The following is a 24,293-nucleotide window of genomic DNA, read 5'->3' on the forward strand; positions in this document are numbered from 1 at the left end:
CATCTTCTACATGAACCAATCAATCAAGGGAGTCCTCGGCCCATAATCCCATTGGTGATTTTCAAGACTCATGTAACAGATCGTGGCTGTGGACATGAATTTTGAACTAATTTTGAAAATCATGCGGCCTCCCTCATGTAACAGATTCTCCACATCTTCACCCACATTGTTCTCTCCATCCGAAGACAAGTGACATTGGCGCGGTAACTGTTGTGTAAGGGATTCAACCTGACGGCACAACTCAACTCCCTCTCTTCATCCGTTGTCGGTGTTCTTAACAAATTTCACATGCATGATAAAGATAATCACACACATAAAATGTGTTGAGATCAAATTTCCCTCTTGCGAGAAGAGGTTTTATTAATTTTGATAGGGATCGTACACTTTCGGCTTTATTAGCCGTTAATTACATTTCTTGAAGAAAGAAAATACATCTGATTATCCATCAAGAGGTTCCCTATCTAAATACAACTTTTAGTTGATTGTCCTCCAGAAAGATCTGATTTTTGTTAACAGATCTTTTCAGATGAAATTTCTTTGTCCTGTGAACTTTCCTCATCTTCCCAAACTTTCTTCATTTTTCCTTTGGGGAGCCGTCGTCTTTAATGTCTTTCTCTTGGAGGAGAAATGTCTTCTCTCTCTCTCTCTCTCTCTCTCTCTCTCTCTCTCTCTCTCTCTCTCTCTCGGAAGTCTCTGGGAAGAGATCCTAAAGGGATATTTAGAGTGTCTCTGGAAAGAGATTCTAAAAGGATTTTCTTCTTTCTGTTGAGGAAACCGCCGTCTTTTTATTTTGCTTTTGGGGGAAACCACTGTCTTTATCATCTTTCTCCAGGAGGAGAAAGGTCTTCTCCCTTTAGGGAGTCTCTGGGAAGAGATCCTAATGGGACCTTTAGAGAGTCTCTAGAAGGAGATTCTAAAGGGATCTTCTTCTTTCTTTTGGGGAAACTATCGTCTTTGTCTTTTGCTTTTGGGGGAAACCGTCGTCTTTATCATCTCCCTTTAGGGAGTGTCTGGGAAGAGATCCTAAAGGGACTTTTCTTCTTTCTTTTGGGGAAACCGCCGTCTTTATCATATTTCTCCCTGAAGAGAAAGATCTTCTCCATTTAGGGAATTCTCTGAGAGGTGATCGTAAAGGGACCTTTAGAGAGTCTCCGAAAAGGGATTCTAAAGGGATTTTCTTCTTTCTTTTGGGGAAACCGTCGTCTTTATCTTTTGGGGGAAGCCGCCCGTCGTTATCATCTTTCTCCCGGAAGAGAAAGGTCTTCTTCCTTTAGGGAGTCTCTGGGAAGAGACTCCTTGAAGGGACCTTTAGAAAGTCCCTGGAAGAGGAAATACTCTCAAGGGATTTTCTTCATCCTTTTCATGAAAGAGAAATGTCTTCTTCCCCGAAGAAAATTTGCAGAAGAAAGAAAGAAGAAAGAAAAAAAGAAACTGTTAGCCAAATCTTTTCTCACCTTTCTCTCTTCCCTCTCTTCTATTCATTTCCCGTAGCTCCTCTCAAAAGATCTGATCCCCTTTGCGTAGCTTTTTCTCGCCAGGATCGGATCAGATCTCTTTTCAAAGGATCTTTCCTCCTATTTATAGAGTTTCCTTGGAGTAGTTGGCAACTGCCACCTCATCCCTTATCTTTCATTTCACGATCTCCATTTTCTCTTTTTTGGAGTCGCTTTGAATGCCACCTCACTTATATCTTTGGGTTCCAAGATTTCAACTTCCCTCTTTTATGGGAAGTTACGTAACCAATTTTTAAAGTGGTTTATTTGTTTCATCTTTTACGAGAAGTAATTTGTTCCCTTAAATTTAGCGGATTTCTTTCCCTTAGTAGTGGGCTCTTCTTTTTTTTTTTCTTTTCCATTACAATATGGTAACTTCATGTTTACCCTTTGGGAATTGCTAGCGTCCATCGCAGATGGCATTTCGCGGATGGTCTGTTGCATCTGACAGCTGCCATAGAGGCTCACTTTTCAGCAGATTTTGTCTTCACTCACAAGGTGGCTGCTGTCAGATGCAACAGACCGTCTGCGAAATGCCTTCTGCGATGGACACTAGCAAATCCCTTACCCTTTTTTATTTTTGGGAATAACATAGCGTGTAACCACCCTTTTTTCTCTCTTAGTTTCTCAAGGGATTTTACCTTTATTTCTTTTTTTTTGTTAAATTTCGAGTTCAACAATCGGCATCTTCTTGCATTACATCTTTTCGTTGGGGTGCCATGATCAATCTCCAAGAACGAAACTCTTGCTCTGATACCTAAATGATGTGGTACAGATGATAAAAACATGGATTTGGATCTAAGAATCTGGCTTGCGAGTCATAAAACTCTTAGAAGAATTTCTTATTTCCAGTGTATTACCATTAGTTTCATTTTGTGTAGATTCCATTTATAAATTTGAAAAGGTTTAGTTGGTGATAACCACCAACTTGATCTTTTAAAACTTTGAAGCCTCTTTCACCTGCTTCTTAATCCAGCATACATAATAGTGTAACAATGGGAATGGGAGTTGTCTCAAGGTTGAAATATAATATCTTGAACAACGTCCCTTTTTTATACCTGCAGTAATGATTGTGTCCCGATGTGTACCTCTGCTCTGATCATGATAAATCAAGTAAAATACAATAGTCTGTTTCATTTTCTTGCTACAACACTTTAATTTTATTTCTTAATCTATCCATCTGTTTCTGCTTGCAAAATTTGATTTGGGGGAACTCTTTGGAAACCTCTAGCTTTGATTTAGTCACCTTTCAATAGTCGGGAGCTTCGGGCAGCAGCTCTCAAGAGTTATGAGGATACAAGTATTAAAAGGAGCACAAGTTTTGTTGATTGTCAACTCTAGAATCATGTTGTTATTGATAGAGCAACGCCTTTTCATTTTGCAATGTGTATTATCATACATACTGCGTGTTGGTTTTGCACAGATCACAATTTTACAGATCCTTCTAGCATTTAGTGTAGAGAAGAAAATGAGCTTTTATTAGCAGCATCTGTTTTGGCTTCTGAATTTGGTCTACATGAGATTCTAATTTATTTCCATCATTGTTTCCCCTCGGATAGTTCTAGTACCAAATGCTACCCGTGTTGGATACCTATAATCTAATGCTGTGACTTAACCTTCTTGTGATTCTATATTATGTTCTTTTTACAACTGACTCTGCTCCCCTATTCAAAAGGTGTGCTGGTGCTGGGCATTTACGAGATGATATTTTTTACTATAGAAAGGAACTTGAGAAGTGCTCCGATTGTGATGATGAGAAGAGGTCATACCTCATGGATATGGGCATTAAAGCCCTGAGGTTAGTTTTGACTTCCCAAGTGCTTTGATATATGGTATTCTTTTGCTAGTTTTGCAATATAGGCATGTTCCTGTAACTGGGGGGTTGCTGATTATTCTTTTATCTTTGTATTTAGAAGTACTGGTAACACATTCTTGTAACAAGTAATGCATTTCTTGTGCCTTCAGAAACAAGGTCGAGTGCACTTTGACCTATTTAAAGGCATTTTTTCCTCAATCCCATTTTCAAAACTCCTGGAGCCAATCATTGACTGCCCAAGTCAACTCGGTTTTGACCCTGCATTTCTATTAAAAAAAACTCCCTGGGTCAATAATTGACTTGCCAAGTCAACTTAGCTTTACCTTGGGGAAGTTATTGTCTGAGTATGTTTTTAAGCACCTATTGCAAGTCTGTTGGGTTATTTGCAGGCTGGGTAGTTGGCATATATTCTGCTTACAATTCAGAGTTTTTATATGGTGCCCGATCGTCAAGTCCCTTGCGGGCGGTACCACCCTTGATGTTTGATCCGACAGCATCTCACTTTTTAAGAGGCTGCTGTTGGATCAAACATCAAGGGTGGTACTTTTTTAACGTACCACCCACAAGGGACTTGACGGTCGGCCACCATATAATTTCTCCAATTCACAAATTTAAAGGTAGTCTTGCTATCTTAGAATAGTTAGAAGGTTTCAACATTTACATGAGTACATAAGGGAGAGAATGAGTTGACTGTGTACACAGCTAATCCACCAAAGTACAGTCACAATATTTTACTTTTATTTAGCAAAGTCCAACGAATCAATATATACTGATTGAAATTCTGTATTAAACAGTATGTATTTTATCCACTGTCTTCATATCTGTATATAATACCTGTGAATGATTTACTCTGTTCTCCAAAGTCGAAATAATCATATATATATATATATATATATATATATATATATATATATATATATATATATAGAGAGAGAGAGAGAGAGAGAGAGAGAGAGAGAGAAGTGTTGGTGCACTTAAGCGCACCATTTTTTTGGTTATAACGCCTCCCGTTGGTTCCTGTATGTGGGACCCAAACATTTAAACGAATGGGAGGCGTTATAACCACTTAAGCGCACCAACGTTTTTCTCATATATATATATATATATATATATATATATATATATACCCATTTTATTGTTCTAGTGTAAATAACAGTAGGCTTTTGACACTTCAGTGACAACAAAAGGCACCGTTCGATTTAGTATAGAATCATTATGTTAACTTGGGCAAGAAGTATTTATCTTTATTACATGCCTTTCTTGGAATGCAGTAATTTAACTCTGCTTTTATATTGTCTATTGGAATAATTCTGCTTATAAATTGTCTATTTGCAGGCGATATTTTTTCCTAATCACATTCAGATCGTATCTCTACTGTACATCGGCACTTGAAACGGAATTCACTGCCTGGATGGAGGCCAGGCCTGAACTTGGCCATCTCTGTGATAACCTGAGGTTTGACAGATAAAAACTTTATGGCCTTCAACAGCTTTGATCTTGGTTACCATCACAAAAGGGAAAGATATGCAAGGGTCCTGTTGGGGGGCATTTATAGGGAAATGTTCCCTTGCAAATTGTACATGAAAAAAGAACAATAACAATCCCCTCCCCCAATAAGTATACATACAGTTCATGTAAAGCGAGAAAATGCATGTATCTATTTATTTCTTTTTCTCTTTTTTTCTTATACAAATCTCAACACAACAACCTTGAATTAGACTAGCTTATACAGATTCATGTATCTTTTTTCCTTTATCATGCTACAGTGATCTTAGAAGGAAAGTGTGTTTAGCCCTACAATAATGTGGACTGTGTATGTACTTGGGTGTATCGGGGAAAATCTTGCATCAAAAGACAAATGAGTTGAACAGCATCTGTTGCATAACAGGGAATGCACTGGGCTCAAGGTCATGCGTGTTAGATGACACGCTTGCGTCAGGGTTGTCTCCTAAATTGAACATGAGTACGTTTGCCATTTTATCTGGGACATAGGGCTATTCTTGTCGTTTGAAAATAGCTTTCAATGTATTGTTGGGTAAGTGGCAAAATACGGAGGGCTGTTAAAAAGGTCTATGTCAAGATTTATAGCGATATGTTTCTAAGCCAATAAAAATGAGATATCCTTAAAAGGGGATTTGCTAGGCAATTTGGCAGCTGGCTTTTGCATGAGAGAACAGCCGAGTCAGTTGAATTAAATGAATAAGACACAATCTGTCAAAAAGTGAGCATGAGTGGCTCTTCTCTCGTGCAACAGTTAGCCACGAAATGGCTTTCTGCGAATGTGCCTAGCAAATCCTCTTAAAGGAGGTTGCCTATACAGATCATCCATGCAAATTGTTCAAAGAAAATAATAACATATGCTTGACTGTTTCATGGAATTTTATCTGTCAACTTCAAAAGGCGTTAACAATCATAATATCTTAAGTTGATTAACCGAGGATCAAACCTAACTGGTATTTTCAGCAAATTTTAAAATTCAAGTGGTCAACTGGAGCTTCGGGAGATAGTGGAAATGTAACTTAAGCTATGTGAAAAATCAACTTAATCCTTATAGGGCCCCTGATCTTCACCAAAGATTGATCTTTTTATCATTTTCACCATACACAGGGAAAGACAGAATGGAAGTGCACTTGTAATCCTATCTCAATAAAATGTTATCCTTGTTCAATATTTCATACTGTGTGTGGGTAAGAACAAAAGGGCTCAACAACAATGATAAACGCCCACCACCAGCTTACATGTCCAGAGAAACTGGAGAAAGTGCAATGATTTACATGTACAAATCCACATAGCAGTGTATCCACAGAACCTTTTCATGATCTGAAGAAAATAGATCAAACCAAGGGATGTACAAATTAAATTGAGATCTTCAAAATAACCTACAATCAGTAGCAGCACACAAGAGAAGCCCACATGTTTCTGCAAACTAACTGGAACAGAATATCTGACAATGGTTTAATGATTGGCTTGTCATCGGGTGCCAGAGGAGTCGTTGGCCGAAGGAACCTTGGAAGGGTAACTAGATAAATCCATGTCGAGCAGTGACAGGTCATAGGGCTGTGTAAGGGAATTTGAAGGGTCCATGAGCAATGAAGATTTCATCACTTGTGGATCAGTCAAGTCTTGTACTGTGTTAGACATCATATTTGGACTGCTATTACCAGAAGAAGAGGAGACACTGGAGAGCTGTATATCATCAATCTTGTTCCCAAACATATTATGTCTCTGTCTTCTCACTGCATCCATTTCCTGGCCAGTCGGCACAAACGTGCGTGACCGATACTTCCTTGTTACCTCATCACCACCTCCCTCATTACTGTTGTAAAGTACGTAATCATGATAAGTAGGGGCAAACTGCAAAATCAGTATTATGCCTAATATTGTCAGATCGATCAGAATATAGCCAAAGCATCATCATGTACACAACTATAGAAGTTTGAGAATTTTCCAGTATGCCTAATTGTCAGATCGATTAGGCCCTGTTCGTTTAAGATTGTGAAAACCGATTGTGAGGCCCTCAAATTTGAGCCAATAATCAGTTGGGGGCTCACAAACGGCCCTCACAATCTGAAATAGAGACGGCCTTAGTATATAGCCAAAGCATCATCATGTAACAACTATACAAGTATGAGATGCAGTCTACAACATGCACTAAAGAGACGATGATCAAGGAAAATCACCTGATGGACTGTGTCATGGTAGAAGTCACTGAATTTCAAGGCATGAGAAAGGCTTCCCGTGAGACCGCCAGACGCACCAATATTCGCACCTGCGTACTCCTTGTACGGAAATGCATAAAGATGGCCCACAGCTGCAACAAGCATCTCAACGCATATGATAAAATTTTGGAATTCAGCAGCTTCTTCAGCATTCTTTATGAATCCAGACTTGGCAGCAAGGAAAACCAAAACACCCTACAAACAAACAGAAACAATGACCTTATTGGGGAAAATCATTAAAAAAGAGCAGAAAATTATCATTTTTACAAATCCATCAAACAGGTGACAAAAATACAACCCATTCCCATTTCTATCCTAGCCCCAACTAAACAACCACCCTCATCTCTTTGCCCATGGCATAGGTGTACGTCAGCTAGCGACAAGATAAAAATTAATGGTACAGTAAATACAGAAGAAATAACGAGATAGTGGATGAGTTGGCAAGGTGTGGGGAGAAGTGAACTTCTTATCATCGATGTGTTTCTGTTATGATATGAGGTGGCATCTATTATTCCATTCCCTATTTTTCCTCTTTCTGCATTTGAAACAGCTTGTCAATGTTTTTAGTTTTTTGACCTTCTTATCTGAATAAATTCTTTCAGTTAAAAAAATACAAAGCAGCAGTTCAAGCCATGTAATCAATAACAAGTTTCTAGATATCAGGACACTACCTGCCAATATGTGAGAAAAACAACAGATTTAATCATGATAAACTTCGGAACTGGATTGAATGGACGGAGGAGATCTCTGCATGCCATATAGAATAATGCCAACGCATACAGTGCCATCGAGTATGAGATTGTATAGATTATTGTGACATAAAGATATGCTTGTTTTGCACTGAAGTTTCCATCTTTATATTTCCCTTTGGCATAGAGTACAAATGTAATTGCGACTAAGATGGGTTTCAGAATCACAAATTGCAGACATCCCTGCTTGCACCTCCGAATAAAACGCCTGGCAAATCATGAATGGGTTCACAAATTCATATTAAATTTTTTTTTTCAAAAAAAAAAAGGCTCACCATATGCCAACCTGACAGAACATTAAGTAAAGGCACACCCACCCATCCAAAGGTATAGCAGGAAAGCAGCAGGTCATTAGACACACTGACGGTTTCAGAACCCGACCACTTAAACTCAACACGACAGCACCTGGACCTCCGACCCATGCCAAGCACAGCGAGAGAAAATTATAAATAACCCACGCTTCGTACCTGAAACAGCATCAAGGAACATGCACATCAGATGTTGCAAAAATGTCATAATAGCACCATGAGACAACATGTGCGTTGCAGGGCCTTACACCAGATAAACTTTAACCTCGCAGTTAGTGAGAAGCATGGTTTTAAATTTCAACCGAGATCCGAAATTTCGGATTCCGGTCAATGCCGAAACCGAAATCCACAATACACGAGAAGGTATTGGATTTCGCCGAAATTCGGTGATTTCGCCCGGAATTTCGGTGATTTCCCCGAGATCTCAAATTTTAAAACCCAAAACAGTAAAATTTCCTAATAATATATAGACTTTCACGAGTTCTGCTGGTCTGGGTAATGGACAAAAAGGTGGCAATATAAAAAAAACACCATTCAGTTAATTTGATGGAAATGTAGAGAGAATTTTCAATTTGGAGGCGATCCAAATTGCAAGAGTTCAGGTTTTTGGACGTTATATAGATGGAATTGTGGACGAAATCCGCCATTGTTAGCAAGGTTGGTTGACTGTATCTCGATCGGACAGCTCACAATGATCGGAATAGGGAATTAGACATGGCCGGGTGTGATGAAGATTTGAGACGGAAATAGAGGTTGAAGATGGGTTGTGAGTAAGGAGAAAAAAGGACTGCATAAGCAGAACAGAGCTAAAACACTTTACCTCAGGCAACACCCCTGAGGTATATTTATGATTATTAAAAACACTACAATTGTGTGGTCCAGGGAAGAAAACGGGGTGTATATATCCTTGAACTTTCTTTAAAGTGACATTTCATGAGAGAGCGAGAGAGAGAGGGTGCTGACATTTAATGACATGTTCTGGTATGTGGATGACAAGGGCTATTGTTTTGGGACATAAGTGCAACAGGTGTTGCGTCATGCAAGAAAAGTAGACGTGTTTCTTTGACTGTTAGTCCGAAATTTCGGCCGAAATTACCGGCCAAATACCGAAATTTCGGTAATTTCGGCCGAAATTGCTAATAGATAAAATATTATTTTTTTAATGGTGAGAGGATTTCGGCCCAAATTTCAGTTTTGGTGACAAGGGAAATGCATACCGAAACCAAAATTTAAAACCATGGTGAGAAGTAACAAGACAAGGTTAGCTAGAGCATACCACCAACAAGGTTTGACAAACCCACAGAATGAGAGCAATTTATTCTGTTTAGAAAACAAAATAACATGTAATTTTTTCCATGAAGTACATCTTGAATTTAAAACAAGCAAAATTGCAAGATAAATGGTAAGGGGTGAAAGGAATATTCAACATAATTTTCCAGTCTAATTAACAAATGATCAAGGTTGGAAGGAATGAGATCACAAGAGCATAACAATTGGATGAGCCCGGCCATAAAAGAACAAAGTATAATTAATTCAAAATTGAAAACACGAGCAGAAAAAGAATGATAATTTATTATGGAGGGTTTTGCTCGACGGGGTTGTCCGAGGTGTAAATACCAGAATTTCAAATGGCGGAAACTCTGTAGGGTCTACTACGGTGGAAGAGACGGTAGTTCAGCAGTGACACCTTTGTCTCAAACCAAATCTCGCAGTCAACAAAACCCAAAAGAGGAAAAGATCTGGCCAGATTCCGGCAATACCCTTATCACTAAGATGAATGGAGTACCATCTGTCCTGATCTCTGGGCAAGAGATTGAGAAGAGACAACAGATCTTGAAATCATGCCTAATTGGTCGTCTCAAAGACCATGAAGTAGGGCTGGAAGATTTATGGACATGGGCGAAAGGGTTTTGGAATCTTCCTACCTTACCAAAACCCTCCGTTCTTGCACCTCGGGAAGTTCTTTTCATGTTTCAAGAGGAGCACATGGTAGCCAACCTAAAGAATAAGGGGGATAGGGCTTTCGGTGACTACTTATCCTCTCTCACGGAGTGGAACCCAAGTTATCAACAGGGTGCTGAAATTAGGTGGGTTAGATTCACAAGAATCCCCCTCCATGTCTGGGCCACCTCAACGGTGCAAGCCTTGGGCTCGTTATTCGGAACGGTCCTTGAGACAGATATGAAAGGACATCATGAAGACTGTGTGAGTTTTGCTTCAGCAAAAATCATTGCCCCAGCTTGGAAAGTACAGAAATCGCTGGTGGACCTTCGGGTTAACGGTATCTCCTTCCAAGTAGGGGTTGAACCGATTACAAAAGTCAATGCTGAAGCTCGGAGATCAGAGGAAATAGCTTTAAATCATGCTGGGTCTCTGAAGGGGTGTCGGTCTGTGGAGAAGAGACGGAATGGCAACTTTCTGATGCAGGAACCTGCCGGAATATTTCAGGATCGGGCACCGACGTCATTGTCGAATAGCCCGGGCGATCGTACCAACACCAAAGAGAAGACCGTAGTATCGGTTCCCACGTGGCAGTCCTGGACACGTGCGAGTGGCAAATCCCATATATCGGTTCCCACGTGGCAGCCTCAAAGTCGCGCATTGGAAGACTCTAGCAAGCCCTCTGACCCACAGAGAGAGATTTCAAAATTCAAATTTCAATTGCCCCTGACGCAAGCGGCTGGAAAAGTGACTAGACCATGCATAATGGCAGCAATGCATCCCGGACCCACACAGCAAAAGACCTCCCTACCCTCGGTTCACCCAAGATTAGCGGGTAAGGTAAGTCGAGCTTTGGGCATCCTAAGGCAGGGCTTGAAGCATAAAGAAAAAAAACCAAAGAGACACTTATCAAAACACTGGTATGCAAAAGGAAGAAAACAAAGTAGAGCAGCTGTACAAAACCAGAAACCAAACATAAACCCAACTTTTCCTTTGGAAGCGCCTCTCAATCTGTACCAGAATTTTTGAGAAATCTGCTGTGTCCTGGAGAAAAGGGTCCCACGTGGATCCCAGGCCAGCAAGGGGTCTTTGTTTGAAGAGTTTTGAAGCCTTGGGAGTACATTCCCGCTCCCAATGAAGATAGGCTTCTAGACCATTAGGGGGCTAAGAGAGGATAGGAAATTTCGGGCGGTGAAAGACTTTATTGCTAAGAATCAGCTATACTTGGCGGCATTAATTGAATCAAAATTAATGGGGGTCACAGATGTTACAATTAATAGGTCTTGGGAGAGGAACCAGCGAGAATGGGTTGCAAAGGATGCGAGTGGCACAGCAGGGGGAATCATTGTCATTTGAAGGGAGAGTAGATTCCGTCGAAAAGAAATCAGAGAAGGGAGATTTTTGATATCTATAGTCTTCTCTTCTCTTGATTGGAATGAGGATTGGATGCTCACAGTCGTCTATGGGCCAGCTCGTTCATCTCAGAGAAGCGAATTATGGCAGGAGTTGAACTCTCTTAGAGAATCATGGCAGGGTCCTTGAATTCTGAGGGGTGACTTAAACACAATCCGCTTTCCATCCGAAAAAAACACTTTCAAGAAGTACAACCAGCATGAGGAACTTTTCAAATTTTATTCAAAATCATGAATTACTGGACATCCCTCTCAACGGGGCAAGATTCACTTGGTCCAATAAACAAGTTCGTCTTGTTATGACAAGGATCGATCATGTCCTCCTCTCTCGTGAATGGGAGGAACGTTTCCCACTCAACTCTCAGAAAGCGTTGCCAAGAACGAAATCTGATCACAACCCGATCGTTCTGGAGCTATCAAATTTCCCGGGCGATCCTCATCCGTTCAGATTTGATTAGATCTTTTGAAAGCACTAGGCTTCGTGGAAAAGGTTGAGCAATGGTGGAATGAGCTAGATGTCAGGGGCTGGAAAGGATATGTTATTTTCCAAAAACTGAAAGGCTTAAACTCAGAATCAAGGAATGGCAAAAAACTTTCAACGAAGAATCTATACAGAGAAAAGAGGCTATCTTAAATAGGCTGGCCTCTTTTGAACTCAAAGAGGAGGAAGGGACAATGTCAGAGGAGGATCAGGTTGCTCGTCTGAACCTTCTAGCCGAAAATGAGATGATTCTGCGCAAAGAAGAGATCCGCTGGAGACAGAAATCATGTGCCTTGTGGCTCAAGGCTGGGGATAAGAACTCCAAATTCTTTCACTGCACAGCCAACTCCAGCCAGAGGGCAAACCTGATCAATTGCCTAAGACACGGAGAATCAATAGTTGAAGACCCCAATATCATCAGATCTTTAATTGCGGAATTCTACCCAAGCCTCTATGCAAAATCTGTGGAGTGATGTCCGAAGATGGAGGGTCTTAACTTCAAAAGACTATCGGGTGAAAAAAGAGCTAATCTAGATCGCATTTTCACAGAGGAGGAGGTTGAACAAGCTATTTTCTCCATGGCTGGGGACAAAGACCCCAGGTCCGGATGGTTATCCTATGGCTTTCTTCCAGTCTTTTTGGAGGATCTTGAAAAATGACACTATGGCTTTCTTTGTAGAATTCGCCCAGAGAGGAATCATTAGTGAAGCAGCGAAAGCGACCTTCATCGCATTAATCCCAAAAAAGGAAGGTGTTATTGGGATAAGAGACTTCCGCCCGATTAGTCTGATGCACAGTATCCCCAAAATAGTTACCAAGCTATTAGCCCGGAGAGTGAAAAGTTATATGGGGGATATCATATCACAATTCCAGGGAGCCTTTGTTGACTCGAGGCAAATTCTTGATGGTGTCCTAATAGCTAATGAACTTATCGATTCAGCAAAAAGAAGTTGGCGTCCGGGCCTTCTTTCCAAAATTTCTTTCCAACATGGGCAAATTCTTGACCATGTTGATTGGGCTGTCCTTGATTTCATTCAAGAAAGAATGGGTTTTAGATCATCCTGGAGGAATTGGGTCAGAGCTCTGATATCAACCAACTCTTTCTCAGTAATCATTAATGGCTCAGCAGAAGGTTTCTTTAAAGCATCAAGGGGGATCCGACAAGAGAACCATTGGCGCCTTATTTGTTTATCATGGTAGTGGAGGCATTTAGTCTGTTGTTGACACAAGCAAACAGAATGGGGTTGATTGGGGGATTTCGAGTGGGGCAGTTAGCTGAAGAGATAACCCATCTCCAATTTGCAGATGATACACTAGTCTTTATCCAGTACACCCCTCAGGCTATCTCCAATGTCATGACAATCCTCAAATGGTTTGAGGTCGCATCTGGCCTAAAAATTAATTTAGGAAAAAGCATGCTCCTGGGCATAAATTTGGATCAACTAGAGGTGCAAAGATTGGCAATATCTATTGGGTGTTCTGCAGAGTCTTTTCCGATTTCCTATTTGGGATTGCCCTTAGGATTCGGTATTCCATCGGCGTCCCAATGGGATCCGGTAGTTGAAAGAATTGAAAGGAAACTGGCTACTTGGAAGAAAAAGTATATCTCTCTCGGGGGGAGGATCACACTAATCAAAGCAGCTCTCTCTAGCTTACCTGTATATTTCATGTCCTTGTATAAAATCCCAGTTAAGGTGGCCTCGAGAATTGAGAGATTGCAAAGAAATTTCTTATGGGACGGAGACGGGACATTGAAGAAGGTAAGGCACCTAATTAGCTGGGTGAAAGTCACACAGTCAAAGGCGAACGGAGGTCTGGGCATTGGTAGGATTCGACTACAGAACAAATCCTTGCTTGGCAAGTGGCTGTGGAGATATGGTAAGGAGAAATCTGCCTTATGGCATCGGGTAACAGGGCTAAAATATGGTTCCAAATGGGGAGGTTGGAGCTTCAAAAAACCAACGGGAGGAAAGGGCTCAGGTGCATGGAAATCCATTTGCTCCGCTAAAGAGGAGTTCGATAGCTCAATCCGTTACAAAGTAGGAAAGGGTACCAAGGTAAGATTATGGCTGGCTCTTTGGTGCGGTGAATCTAAACTTTGCCTGGAATTTCCGGGGCTCTTTAGAATTGCTTCGAACCCTGAAGCGACTGTTGCTAATTACTTGGTGAGAGAGGGCTAGGGGGAAGAGGATTCTAGGATATTCGCTTGCATCGAGACCTCAAGGATGATGAAATTCAAGAGTTCCAGAGATTACTTCTTTCCCTCGAACCGGCATATTGCTCGCAATATGAGGATGAAAAAGTCTAGATCCCGTCTTCTACTGGGGAATTCTCCTCCAAGTCTTTCTTTACTTTGTTAAATGACGGTCACGTTTCTCCGATGAGGCACATTTGGAAATCATTGGCTCCACCAAGGGTAGTAGCTTTTGGATGGACACTGATACACAGGAGGATTAATACATGTGATCGCCTAAAGAAAAGACACTTCAGTATGGCAAGTATGTGTGTCCTTTGTCATCAAATGATGAATCTCTGGATCATCTAATGCTGCATTGCCCTTTTGCTTATCACATATGGACAAAAGCAATCGGAGCTTTTGGGATCTCCAGGGTGTGCCCTCAGTCTATCAGCTCCGTTCTCTCTGGATGGAGTGCAGGACCTTTTGGAGAAATGGGTAGATACCTCTAGGCAACTGTTCCATATGCCATCGTATGGAATGTCTGGAAAGAACGCAATAGACGCATCTTCCAAAAAAAAAGTAGAACCGTGGCTCGCGTGGCCTTGGATACCAAAATTGAAATGTTTTCCTGGACAAGGGCAAAGAAACAAACTCCTTATGGTATGGGTGACCTCATAAGGAATTGGTGGTCAATAATATGGGACAGAACTATTCGCTCCAAGCCTAAACCAAAATGGTCACGCCCGCCAACAGGGTGGTTGAAATTGAACTTCGATGGCAGCTCTAAGGGTAACCCAGGAAGAGCAGGAGTCGGAGGAGTCATTAGGAACTCTTCTGGATCAGTTGTTATGTCATACTCGGGACCTTGTGGAATATCTGACTCTAACGAGGCTAAGGTTAGAGCATTACTCTTTGGCCTCCGTTGGACGTCAAAACATAACCAACGTCCTCTTATAGTGGAAGGTGACTCCTCAGATGTCATGGCTTGGGCTACGGAATCATCAAAGGGTCCTTGGACACTGCAAGATATTGTAGCAGAAACACTAGATCTCATGCGAGTACTTAATCCGAGGCTTGAACATCGAAGGCGATCGGCAAATGAGGTGGCTGATACTCTGGCCAAAGCGGGAGCAGAACGGGAGGAATTTGAAATAGTTTCATATTTGTAATGAGCGCACTTCAGTACGCAAGGATAGCACTATCCTTTCCTTTGGAAGGATGCTTTCTATCTTTTGAGAAACACTGGATATGTCCGGTGTCCTACTAATATTTGTACTAGCAGGCTGGGACCACTGGTCCCAATTGCGTTTCAAATATTAATGAAATTTGTCAATTTAAAAAAAAAAAAAACACAAGCAGAAAATAAACATCTTACCATTGGAAATTTAGAGAAAAAAAAAGATTATATAGCCTTGGTATGGGAGCACCTACTCTCAGATTTTCTGCCAGCCAGCCAGAACAAAAGATTAGATGGCCTTGGCATGGGAGTACCTACTCTCAGATTTTCTGCCAGCCAGCAAACTGGAATATATTTTAAGGTAATAATGAAATGTATGAAGAAAGAAATGGTTAGGAGGAGATGGCTCCAGCATAGAACATTTTAAAAAAAATAGAAGGCAAAGGAACCACACCTTCAAAACTAAAATTGTTGACCCTATAGCAGTATTGATTGACCCACAAGATTCCCTAATCACGCCATCCTTTGCGGGAAGGTCAGCTGATGCATTAATGCTCCTTGTTACGTGCTTCAAAGATGACGGCTAATATCCACTGGCCCAGGCTTAAATTTGAGGTCCAAGCAATTAATTAGGCAACGCCCTCCACACCATAATTGACCATCAAGACTTTCCTTGAAGATTCAAAGTCCCGTTAAAGGTGCTCAAACTTCTGCTTCACTATAATCTTCAAAAAATGGGACCGAAATATGCTTGAAATATTTCCCCCACAGCATTTCCTACTCATGTCTCCAACACCCGCTAGACCCGGGGATGGCGCTTACGTTGTCGTTGAACACCCGCTAGACCCAGGATGCCCCTTACGTGGTCGTCGAGGTTAAGTTTAAGAGTACCGATAAGAAGGTGCCACCCATTTACTACAACCCTTTCCAATAAATATATTGCTTTCCGATTGCAAAGGAAATTTCCCCAAAAGACTCAAAACTCTTTCCTCGCCAAGGCTTCGTGTATAGTGAAAAGCTTGACATCAATAATCAAATTCCAGATGGAACTCCTCTATCATCAAATAATCTATTATTCCTCCCATTCCATACAGTCCAAAACATCATATAAAAAGAAATACAACAAAGATTTCTTTTTCTAAGACCCAAAACAGCCCTCTACCATTTCCTAAAATGATCATTCATAGACTTATGAAGCAGCACCCTCTCGATGTAAAAATTGTGAAAATAGCCCGCCACCCTACAATAGATGAATGGTTGAAAACAGCCCTCCTTACCTGCTATGCATCAACCAGCACTTTTAAACTTCTCTTGTAGCATTTGCCAAGTGTTCAATATACCAACTATTGCCGTCAAAAACACCACCACCCCTCCCCCTCTCCCCACCTGCCACAAAAAAAAAAAAAAAGCCCGGCTTCTTCTCCCAATAATAGCAATCCTTAACACATAGCCCCCTTCGACACTTGCTAGATTTTGGAGTCTCAAAGATGCACGGCATAATTGAGACTCACCGAACCAAGCATCCACCCAAAATGTAATTCCCACAAGAACAGTCATGTCATTGGGCTAGTATCTCTTCTAAACAAGATCCTACAATGATAAACCACCGTGATGCAGACCAAGATCCAAAAAAGTCCACAAAAATTTCAAGTTCAAGCCTCAACGAAATCCGACCACGACTTAAGGACAACATGGCTGTCTTGTGCCATTGTTGTCTAAGGTTGCGTGGCCAACCTACAATGTGGGTAAGGCTGTAAACAGATCCAATTCAGCTCAGATCCACCTAGGCCTGGATCACAATATGTCAGATCCTTATTGGTCGAATCCTAATTAGGAAATTCCCACGATCCTACATTCGCTGTTGGGTTACGATCCCTTTTTTTTTTTTTTGAAAGACGACATATTTTCATTGATACGAAGGTAATTACATTGGGGACCAGGAGCCCTCCTGGCATTACGTAATATCAAAGAAGACTGGCCAAGGCATACCCTGAGAAGCTTTACCCAACCATGCCCTGCCAAATTCCAGCACTAAAATCATTGTAACTACATCCATCATCTTCCTCAACAGGCTCCAAAAAACCGCATTACTTCTTTAGCAGCAACACCATCACATTACTTTACTAGCACTGGAATCTGACCTTATATGGGACAGATACTCCTCTCTCTCCAATCTACCATTCTAAGATATCACCTTAACACCGACCAACAGAACTAAAACCAACGTCATGGATTCCACAATACCCGACTTCCCCTCTAAACAACCCTTTTTCCTTCCTCACTCTACTAATAATTAAAACAACAAACAAAACCATATCTACTCAGTACTTCATTGGAGACAAATGTTGAAAGCCCTCATTACCCCACCAAAAAGCGACAGGACTTACTTTTTTAATATGAACATTTTTCTAACTCCAAGAGAAGCTGCTCAATCTCAGATACACCAGACTCCTCATACGGGATCTTTTCCCCTAGGTTCTTTTTCCGACTAAGTAGATCTTCCACCCTCTTCACCCCTGACGCCTTATCTTCTTCCCATCGAAGAAGCCTTTCTTTCTTTTCATCTTCCAAGAACTTGATGAAGAAAGGGTGCTTGTGCATCGGCGAATGGGTTTCTTTTACATTGTAAGTACCTGTAGGGTTATAGAATGTCTCTGGTCGATTGTTGGCTGCCTTCTTAAAAAATTTCCATTGACTTTTCAGAAAAGTTTTAATCTTTTCTCTTTGTGTTGGAAGTACCTTGGAGGCCAGTTCTTCATTGTATACCAAGGCCCGCAATCTGCTTAAAGTTTCTTCCAATTCTGCTACGTCAAAAGGGTGCTTCCTAAATTGAAGCTAGGATGACTCACTCAAGTTTTACATTTCTGAATGTTCTAGCTTCTCTTTTTTCTCTCTTTTTTTTCTCTATTTTGCTAAGAATGCCAAAAGACAGACGGAAGTATTTCCGCTTCATGACCGCTTCCCAATGACCCTGGTCAAAATCTAGAGGCCAGGTGTCCCTCCACACCCCCAATGGCTTATTCTAAATGCACCTGATAATTAAAATTTAGAGTGGCCGTCACTCAACCTGTCCAGTTACCAAAAAAAGTTCTCTGTGTAGCCGAATTAATCATTCAAACCGTCCCATCTCAAAAAGGCTTCTTCACCTTTCGGAAAAAATTTGAGTTATAATTCCAGTACAAGAGCCTTTATAGTACTAAGGTCCTCATCTGACAGATATTTCCAATTTTCTCTCTCTTCTGTAAAAAGCCAAAACCAAACGCCATCTAGCTCAACCATGTCAAAAGCTAGAGAAAATCCATGATCTTCACCCAAAGGCGGTACAGGCCTTAGGTGTCAAGCCTCGATACCAAGGTAGGCCAGAAATACCTTTTTGATATCTAAGGTTTCTCCCTGCCAGCCCCAATCGGTCAATCAAAAATGAAAAGGGAGGCACATTTTTGGAAGGAGCACCCTGCACTTTTCCCACCCATGCTCCAGATGATTTGAATTTTGAAAACAGGGGCCCAGACTCAGACAAGTCGATGGTTCTCCTGATCTAGATTTTTCGGATGGATTCCGGGCAGTTCATAGCCTGGACCACTGTCGGACCGCCCGGAATCTCCAACCCAAGATTCAGAGGAGGCATTGCCGGAGTTAGGAAGGGTCCCGGAGCAAGGGAAGATTCACAAGGCTCACAAGGATCGGCCTCAGAGATCAGATGAGGTCTCTTAGACTCCTGAATTAGGATTCCCACAATGTAACAGTGATCAGAAATCCATAGATTGACGAAGGGATAGCTCAACTTCCATCTAAGTGCAAAGATTTTGACCGATACAAACTCATACAGTGTTTGTGGTTACCTTCCATTTTCACCTCCAAGACCGGTCCAAAGAGGTTTCCCAAGCCTTCAACTGTTGAGGTAGCCTAGACTTGCAGAGGGATGCCATATGTATTGACCCAAAGCTCCTCGGATCCCTGGACATAGTCTTGATTCCAGATGGAGAGGGAAAGTAAGATGCTTCCGTAGGCCTCGTCTTTCTTAGCCAGAACTCCGGAGGCCATCTCCACCGAGTCAAACATTAACTGTAACGACCCGATTTCCAGAAAACCAAGCCGTTACACCTATTTGACACATTCACCTGATTTTTTTCTTTATGAGCAGCGGAAGCATTCTCAATAATGAAACCCATTCCAAATAAAATTCAGTACAGCCCGAAATTACATTCTTAAACTGAGTTTGACAGATGAGCCATCTGTCACCCCACTCTCTCTATTTATTTCCCATTCCCGCTTTATTTATATGTCTTCGTTTGCGAAGGCTCCCTCTTCTACTAATCCTGTGGAGGGAAATGTAGCAACGTAAGAGCAAGGAAAAAGGCTCACGACATAAAAGAAACAGTACAATAACCATAAAAATTTTCAATGATCAACATTAGAATCCATTTTAAACTATACAGTTTTTCTCAAATAAATCAAATTTGGAAATAAATCAACTTTGTATGAACTCTCATCCTCACTGTGATTCCCAAATATGTTCTCTCCCCCAATAGTCATACGGTCATTATGGCCATTATGGCAATTCCCCAATTACCCTGACTCTGGCCGTCAACTATTGACCATCAAGGAACCTCCGCCCCCTAATGAGACGTGCTCCTTTCTAGGATTTCCTTTGGGTCACCATATGGTTCCACCCGAATATGCATTATTAGCCAGGTGTCGTACGCTCTCAGCCTGGGTAACTTTTGGCTTTGCTCAAAGACGGATCGTAAGGGTCTGCCTTAGTCCTTTATTGGATCTTAAGGGTCTGCCTTAGTCCTAACTTTTGGCTTTTGCCCAAGGACGGATCGTAAGGGTCTGCCTTAGTCCTTTCTTGGATCTTAAGGGTCTGCCTTAGTCCTCTCACGGATCTTAAGGGTCTGCCTTAGTCCTATCTCGGATCTTAAGGGTCTGCCTTAGTCCTCCCTCCCTTCATTTCAACCTAGAATGGCATGCAGGATTTATGCAATGTTGTTTTCTGAAATGAATATGCAAATTTTGCTTTCTGAAATGAAAGTTTAAAGACATATGGTATTGAAGATGCTTTTTCCTTTGAAGATACTTTTACCTTCTAACACAATCACATATCAAATAATCATAGGAATTACACTGAATTACCGTTATGAAGTGAGTCCATATTCACTTGCCTGAATGTACGTGGAAAGGATCGTGCAGATGAGAATTTCACGAAAGCAACGTGAGAAGTACCCTTTTCAAATTCTGATGTTCCCTGTGTTCAGTGTTCTTTCTATCAAATTCCTTTCTGATAATATTCCCTGTGTTCTTTCTATCAAATTTAAGATCATGTGGGCCCCGCATGTTACTATTCATGTGGGCCCCGCATGTTACTATTCCTGTGGGCCCCGCATGTTACTATTCATGTGGGCCCTGTATGTACTATTCATGTGGGCCCTGTATGTTACTTTACGGTTACTATGCGAGCATTTCACCGTTCAAATATGATGATAAAGTTTGCATAATCGATAGCGAGTTATCGCCTCATATGCATGCTTTATCCTAAGATGATAAAACTTGCATAATCTATAGCGAGTTATCGCCTCATATGCACGCTTTATCCATAGGTGGTAGAACCAACCATATCACCGTTATTTCACTGTTTAAATAAATAACTATTGACAGACTTACCTGGATAGTGGATTTCCTTTTTCCTTCTCTCTCTTTTTCCCCCTCTCTCTCTTTTACTCTTTCTTCACTCTTCTTTTCTTTTTCTTCTTCTTCTTCTTCTCTTCCTCTCTCTCCTTTTCTTCTTCTTCTCTTCCTCTCTCTTTCTCTTTTCTTTTTCTTCTTCTTCTCTTCCTCTATTTATAGGCATTTTTGTGCATAGTAAAGGCTATTATTTAATTATTTATGAATAGTAAAAGGCTGCTGCGTGAATAGTAAAAGGCTGCTGCGTGAATAGTAAAGGCTATTTAATAATAATTAAGTATATTTAATTATTTTCAATAGTACTTTAAATAGTAAAATAATATTATTTAATTATTATTTAATTATTATTTTAGTTTATTTTCGTTGGTGGCGGGCTTGACTCGTAACGGCGTGCTTGACCGGTGTTGGGTCCCGCTTGTGTGGGGCCCGCTGATGTGGGACCTACTTGTGTGGGGCCCGCTGATGTGGGACCTACTGATGTGGGGCCCGCTGATGTGGGACCCGTTTGTGAATAGTACTTGGTGGGTCCTACTGTGAATAGTAGTTTTGAATAGTATTCTGCATAGTATTTCTGCATAGTAATCTTGCATAGTGACTATATAATATATATATTTTTACCGGTTATTACATGAATAAAACTTCATCCTTTGATAGAAGACAAGGACAGGGGAAAGTAGAAATGTCCCAACAGATTTTCGCCCAGAGCCAGAGATCCTGAATGGATCCAGATAAATCTTTTCTTTTTCCTACCAAATATGCACTTAGGGTATTAAGTCTCGTTTCCACCTCCGGGCCCAAGATGGATAAGGACGGTATCCCTCTTTCAACAAAAGGGGTAATCAGTCCAGAATCATGCCAACATTCTCCCTCCTGAGCCACGGTACCCAAATCCGTTGGATTTGAGGACTCTTCGGGAGGTGGAAAGCTTCGCTCTCTATCCAAGTGACACCAACGACATCTGCCCCGCCATTTAAAATTTAAGTAATTGCAGGATGAGCAGTATCAGTCCTCTTGTCGCCACCACGATCTAACTTTGTTTCTTTCTACTTCTTCTTTTCTTTTCCTCTTCCCTTTTCCTGGCACCATCAACATTGACTTCTCCATTTAAAATTACAGTAACCACAAGATGAGCAAGACCAATCCCCCGGCCGTCTATGCCGCATTTTTCCCCCTCCTTAATGCTCCCCTTCTCCTCTTCTAGGTGTGATGCCTGAGATATTTTTTTTACACAAGGCATGAATTAATGGCCGTCTATCCCACGTTTTTGCTTGGTATACTTTCTAAATATTTCCTTCCTAATTTTTCCAAGCAAGAACCTTTATTTTGTCTACTTCATCGTGTTTCTTTGCTTTCCATTTCCTTTGCCTCTAGCCACTTTGTGGCAGATGGTTACGATCCATTTTGACTGTCTATCGAAGTGTCCTAGCTCCTACTTTACGGTGAATGCGTGAACTGCAGATTGTTGAAAATCGAAAGATCTCTAATATCTCAAAATAGGATAAAGCACGATGTGCTGCCAACGACAAGATGAGATAAAGAAACACAAACACATAAAGCAATTTGAAGGCCGAGAACTCCGATCCATGATCGGACCATTTGAGACTGTCGGACTGTGAAGCACGGGTGCTTCAAAATGTCTAAAGTACCCGTATCGGGTGCATATCTGACACAGGTGCGCTCGGGTGCGTCCCGGGTGCGTGTCGGGTGCGCAACCGATTAAAAAACTTTTTTTTCTAATTTTACGGTCGGGTGCGGGTCGGGTACGGTTGGGATGCGCACCCGACGCACCCGACACATTTTTAAGTGTTTTAAAAAAAACAAAAAAAAAAGGCTGCCAATAGCAATTTGGGGGGGGGGGTTAAGATTTATAAAAGGATTTTAAAACCCAAAACCCTCACTCACGAACCCTCTCCCTCACCCTCTCTGTCTGCAACTCTCTCTCTCTCTCTCTCTCTCTCTCTCTCTCTCTCTCTCTCATCTCCGTCTCCGTCTGCAACTCTCTCTCTCTCTCTCTCTCTCTCTCTCTCTCTCTCTCTCTCCCCGCGTCTCTCTCTCTGCAACTCTCCTCTCTCACTCTCTCTCGGCCCGGGCTTCTCTCATTTTCTCCTCTCCCTCTCGGTTTCTCCTCTCTCTCCCTGCAACTACTACCGCCGCCTCCGCCACCGTCGGTCGTCGGAGCCCTAACCTAACCCTACAAAGGTACTCTCTCTCTCTCTCTACTTCTCTCCTCTTTCTATCTCTCTCTACTCTCTTTTTTTTTTTAATCTCTACTCTCTTTTTTTTTGCCCTAAAAAATAGCCTAAAGCCCTAACCGATTGTGAGTCACATAAAAATCAATTTGGAGCTCACAATCGGTTGGCATAATCTTAAAATGGATTGTAATTTTGAAGCCCTAAACTGATTTTCAGTTTGGAGGTCACAATTGGGAATTTGGGATTTAGGGCTTTGGGGCCTAAAGCCCTAAATCCCAAATTTCTAATTGTGAGCTTTCAGGCCATGTTAATTTGAGATTGTGACATTCAATTGGGAGCCCTTTAGGGCTCAATTAGAGGGGTTAGGTCATTAAGGCTTTAACCTTTAGCCCTTTACCCTTTAGGGCCATGTTAATGTAAGATTGTGAGTTGTGACAATCGATTGGGAACCCAAAACTGATTTTAGGAGTAAAAAATTATGTTTAATTTTGACCTCCAAAATCCGTTTTGGGCTCAATTAGAGGGGTTAGGTCGTTAGGGCTTTAGCCTTTACCCTTTAGGGCCATGTTAATTTAAGATTGTGAAAATCGATTGGGAGCCCAAAACTGATTTTAGGAGTCAAAATTAAACATAATTTTAATTTTGACCCCCAAAATCCGTTTTGGGCTCAATTAGAGGCCTTTACTCTTTAGGGCCATGTTAATTTAAGATTGTGACAAATTAGCAATCGATTGGGAGCCCAAAACTGATTTTAGGAGTCAAAAATATTGTTTAATTTTGACCCCCAAAATCCGTTTTGGGCTCAATTAGAGGCCTTTACCCTTTAGGGCCATGTTAATTTAAGATTGTGTGAATCGATTGGGAGCCCAAAACTGATTTTAGGAGTCAAAAATTATGTTTAATTTTAACTCCCAAAACTAAATTTGTGTTTGTTCTTTTAATAGAATGTCTTCATCCGGGGCTAATAGCGCCGCCCAAGCCACAAATGCACCACCTTCTACTTCTACTGATGAAGACCTCTCGAAGCCCTTATGGAGGTATGCCACTAGATTTGATAAAGATCCTAAGGGTGGAGGGAATGTGAGATGGGAATGTAATTTTTGTCATAAGAGTTGGAATAGCTCCTACACAAGGGTTAGAG

At 41.3% G+C, this 24,293-nt stretch overlaps 2 protein-coding genes across 4 annotated transcripts in view; one reads left to right on the forward strand and one right to left on the reverse strand.

Moving 5' to 3' along the window:
- LOC143881306 (metal ion-binding protein) overlaps positions 1 to 5,182 on the forward strand; it is a 70,042-nt gene extending 64,860 nt beyond the window's left edge. For 2 of the 3 annotated variants that reach the window (XM_077384297.1, XM_077384296.1), the window contains 2 exons: positions 3,169 to 3,291; positions 4,645 to 5,182. In XM_077384297.1, the coding sequence (XP_077240412.1) occupies positions 3,169 to 3,291; positions 4,645 to 4,777 (256 nt within the window). In that variant the 3' untranslated portion in view covers positions 4,778 to 5,182. The remainder of the gene's footprint in view (positions 1 to 3,168; positions 3,292 to 4,644) is intronic. The other variant, XR_013251920.1, reaches the window with a different exon arrangement.
- Positions 5,183 to 5,950: 768 nt separating this feature from the next.
- Positions 5,951 to 24,293, reverse strand: part of LOC143881307 (uncharacterized) — a 41,511-nt gene continuing 23,168 nt past the window's right edge. The window contains exons 5-8 of the mRNA XM_077384298.1: positions 8,095 to 8,244; positions 7,700 to 7,985; positions 6,990 to 7,223; positions 5,951 to 6,663 (exon numbers count right to left, since the gene is read on the reverse strand). Of these exons, the coding sequence (XP_077240413.1) occupies positions 6,280 to 6,663; positions 6,990 to 7,223; positions 7,700 to 7,985; positions 8,095 to 8,244 (1,054 nt within the window). The 3' untranslated portion in view covers positions 5,951 to 6,279. The remainder of the gene's footprint in view (positions 6,664 to 6,989; positions 7,224 to 7,699; positions 7,986 to 8,094; positions 8,245 to 24,293) is intronic.

Source organism: Tasmannia lanceolata, unplaced genomic scaffold, assembly GCF_043159265.1.
Source record: "Tasmannia lanceolata isolate RefF3 unplaced genomic scaffold, GAP_Taslan_0.1 ptg000007l, whole genome shotgun sequence".
NCBI lineage: Eukaryota > Viridiplantae > Streptophyta > Magnoliopsida > Canellales > Winteraceae > Tasmannia > Tasmannia lanceolata.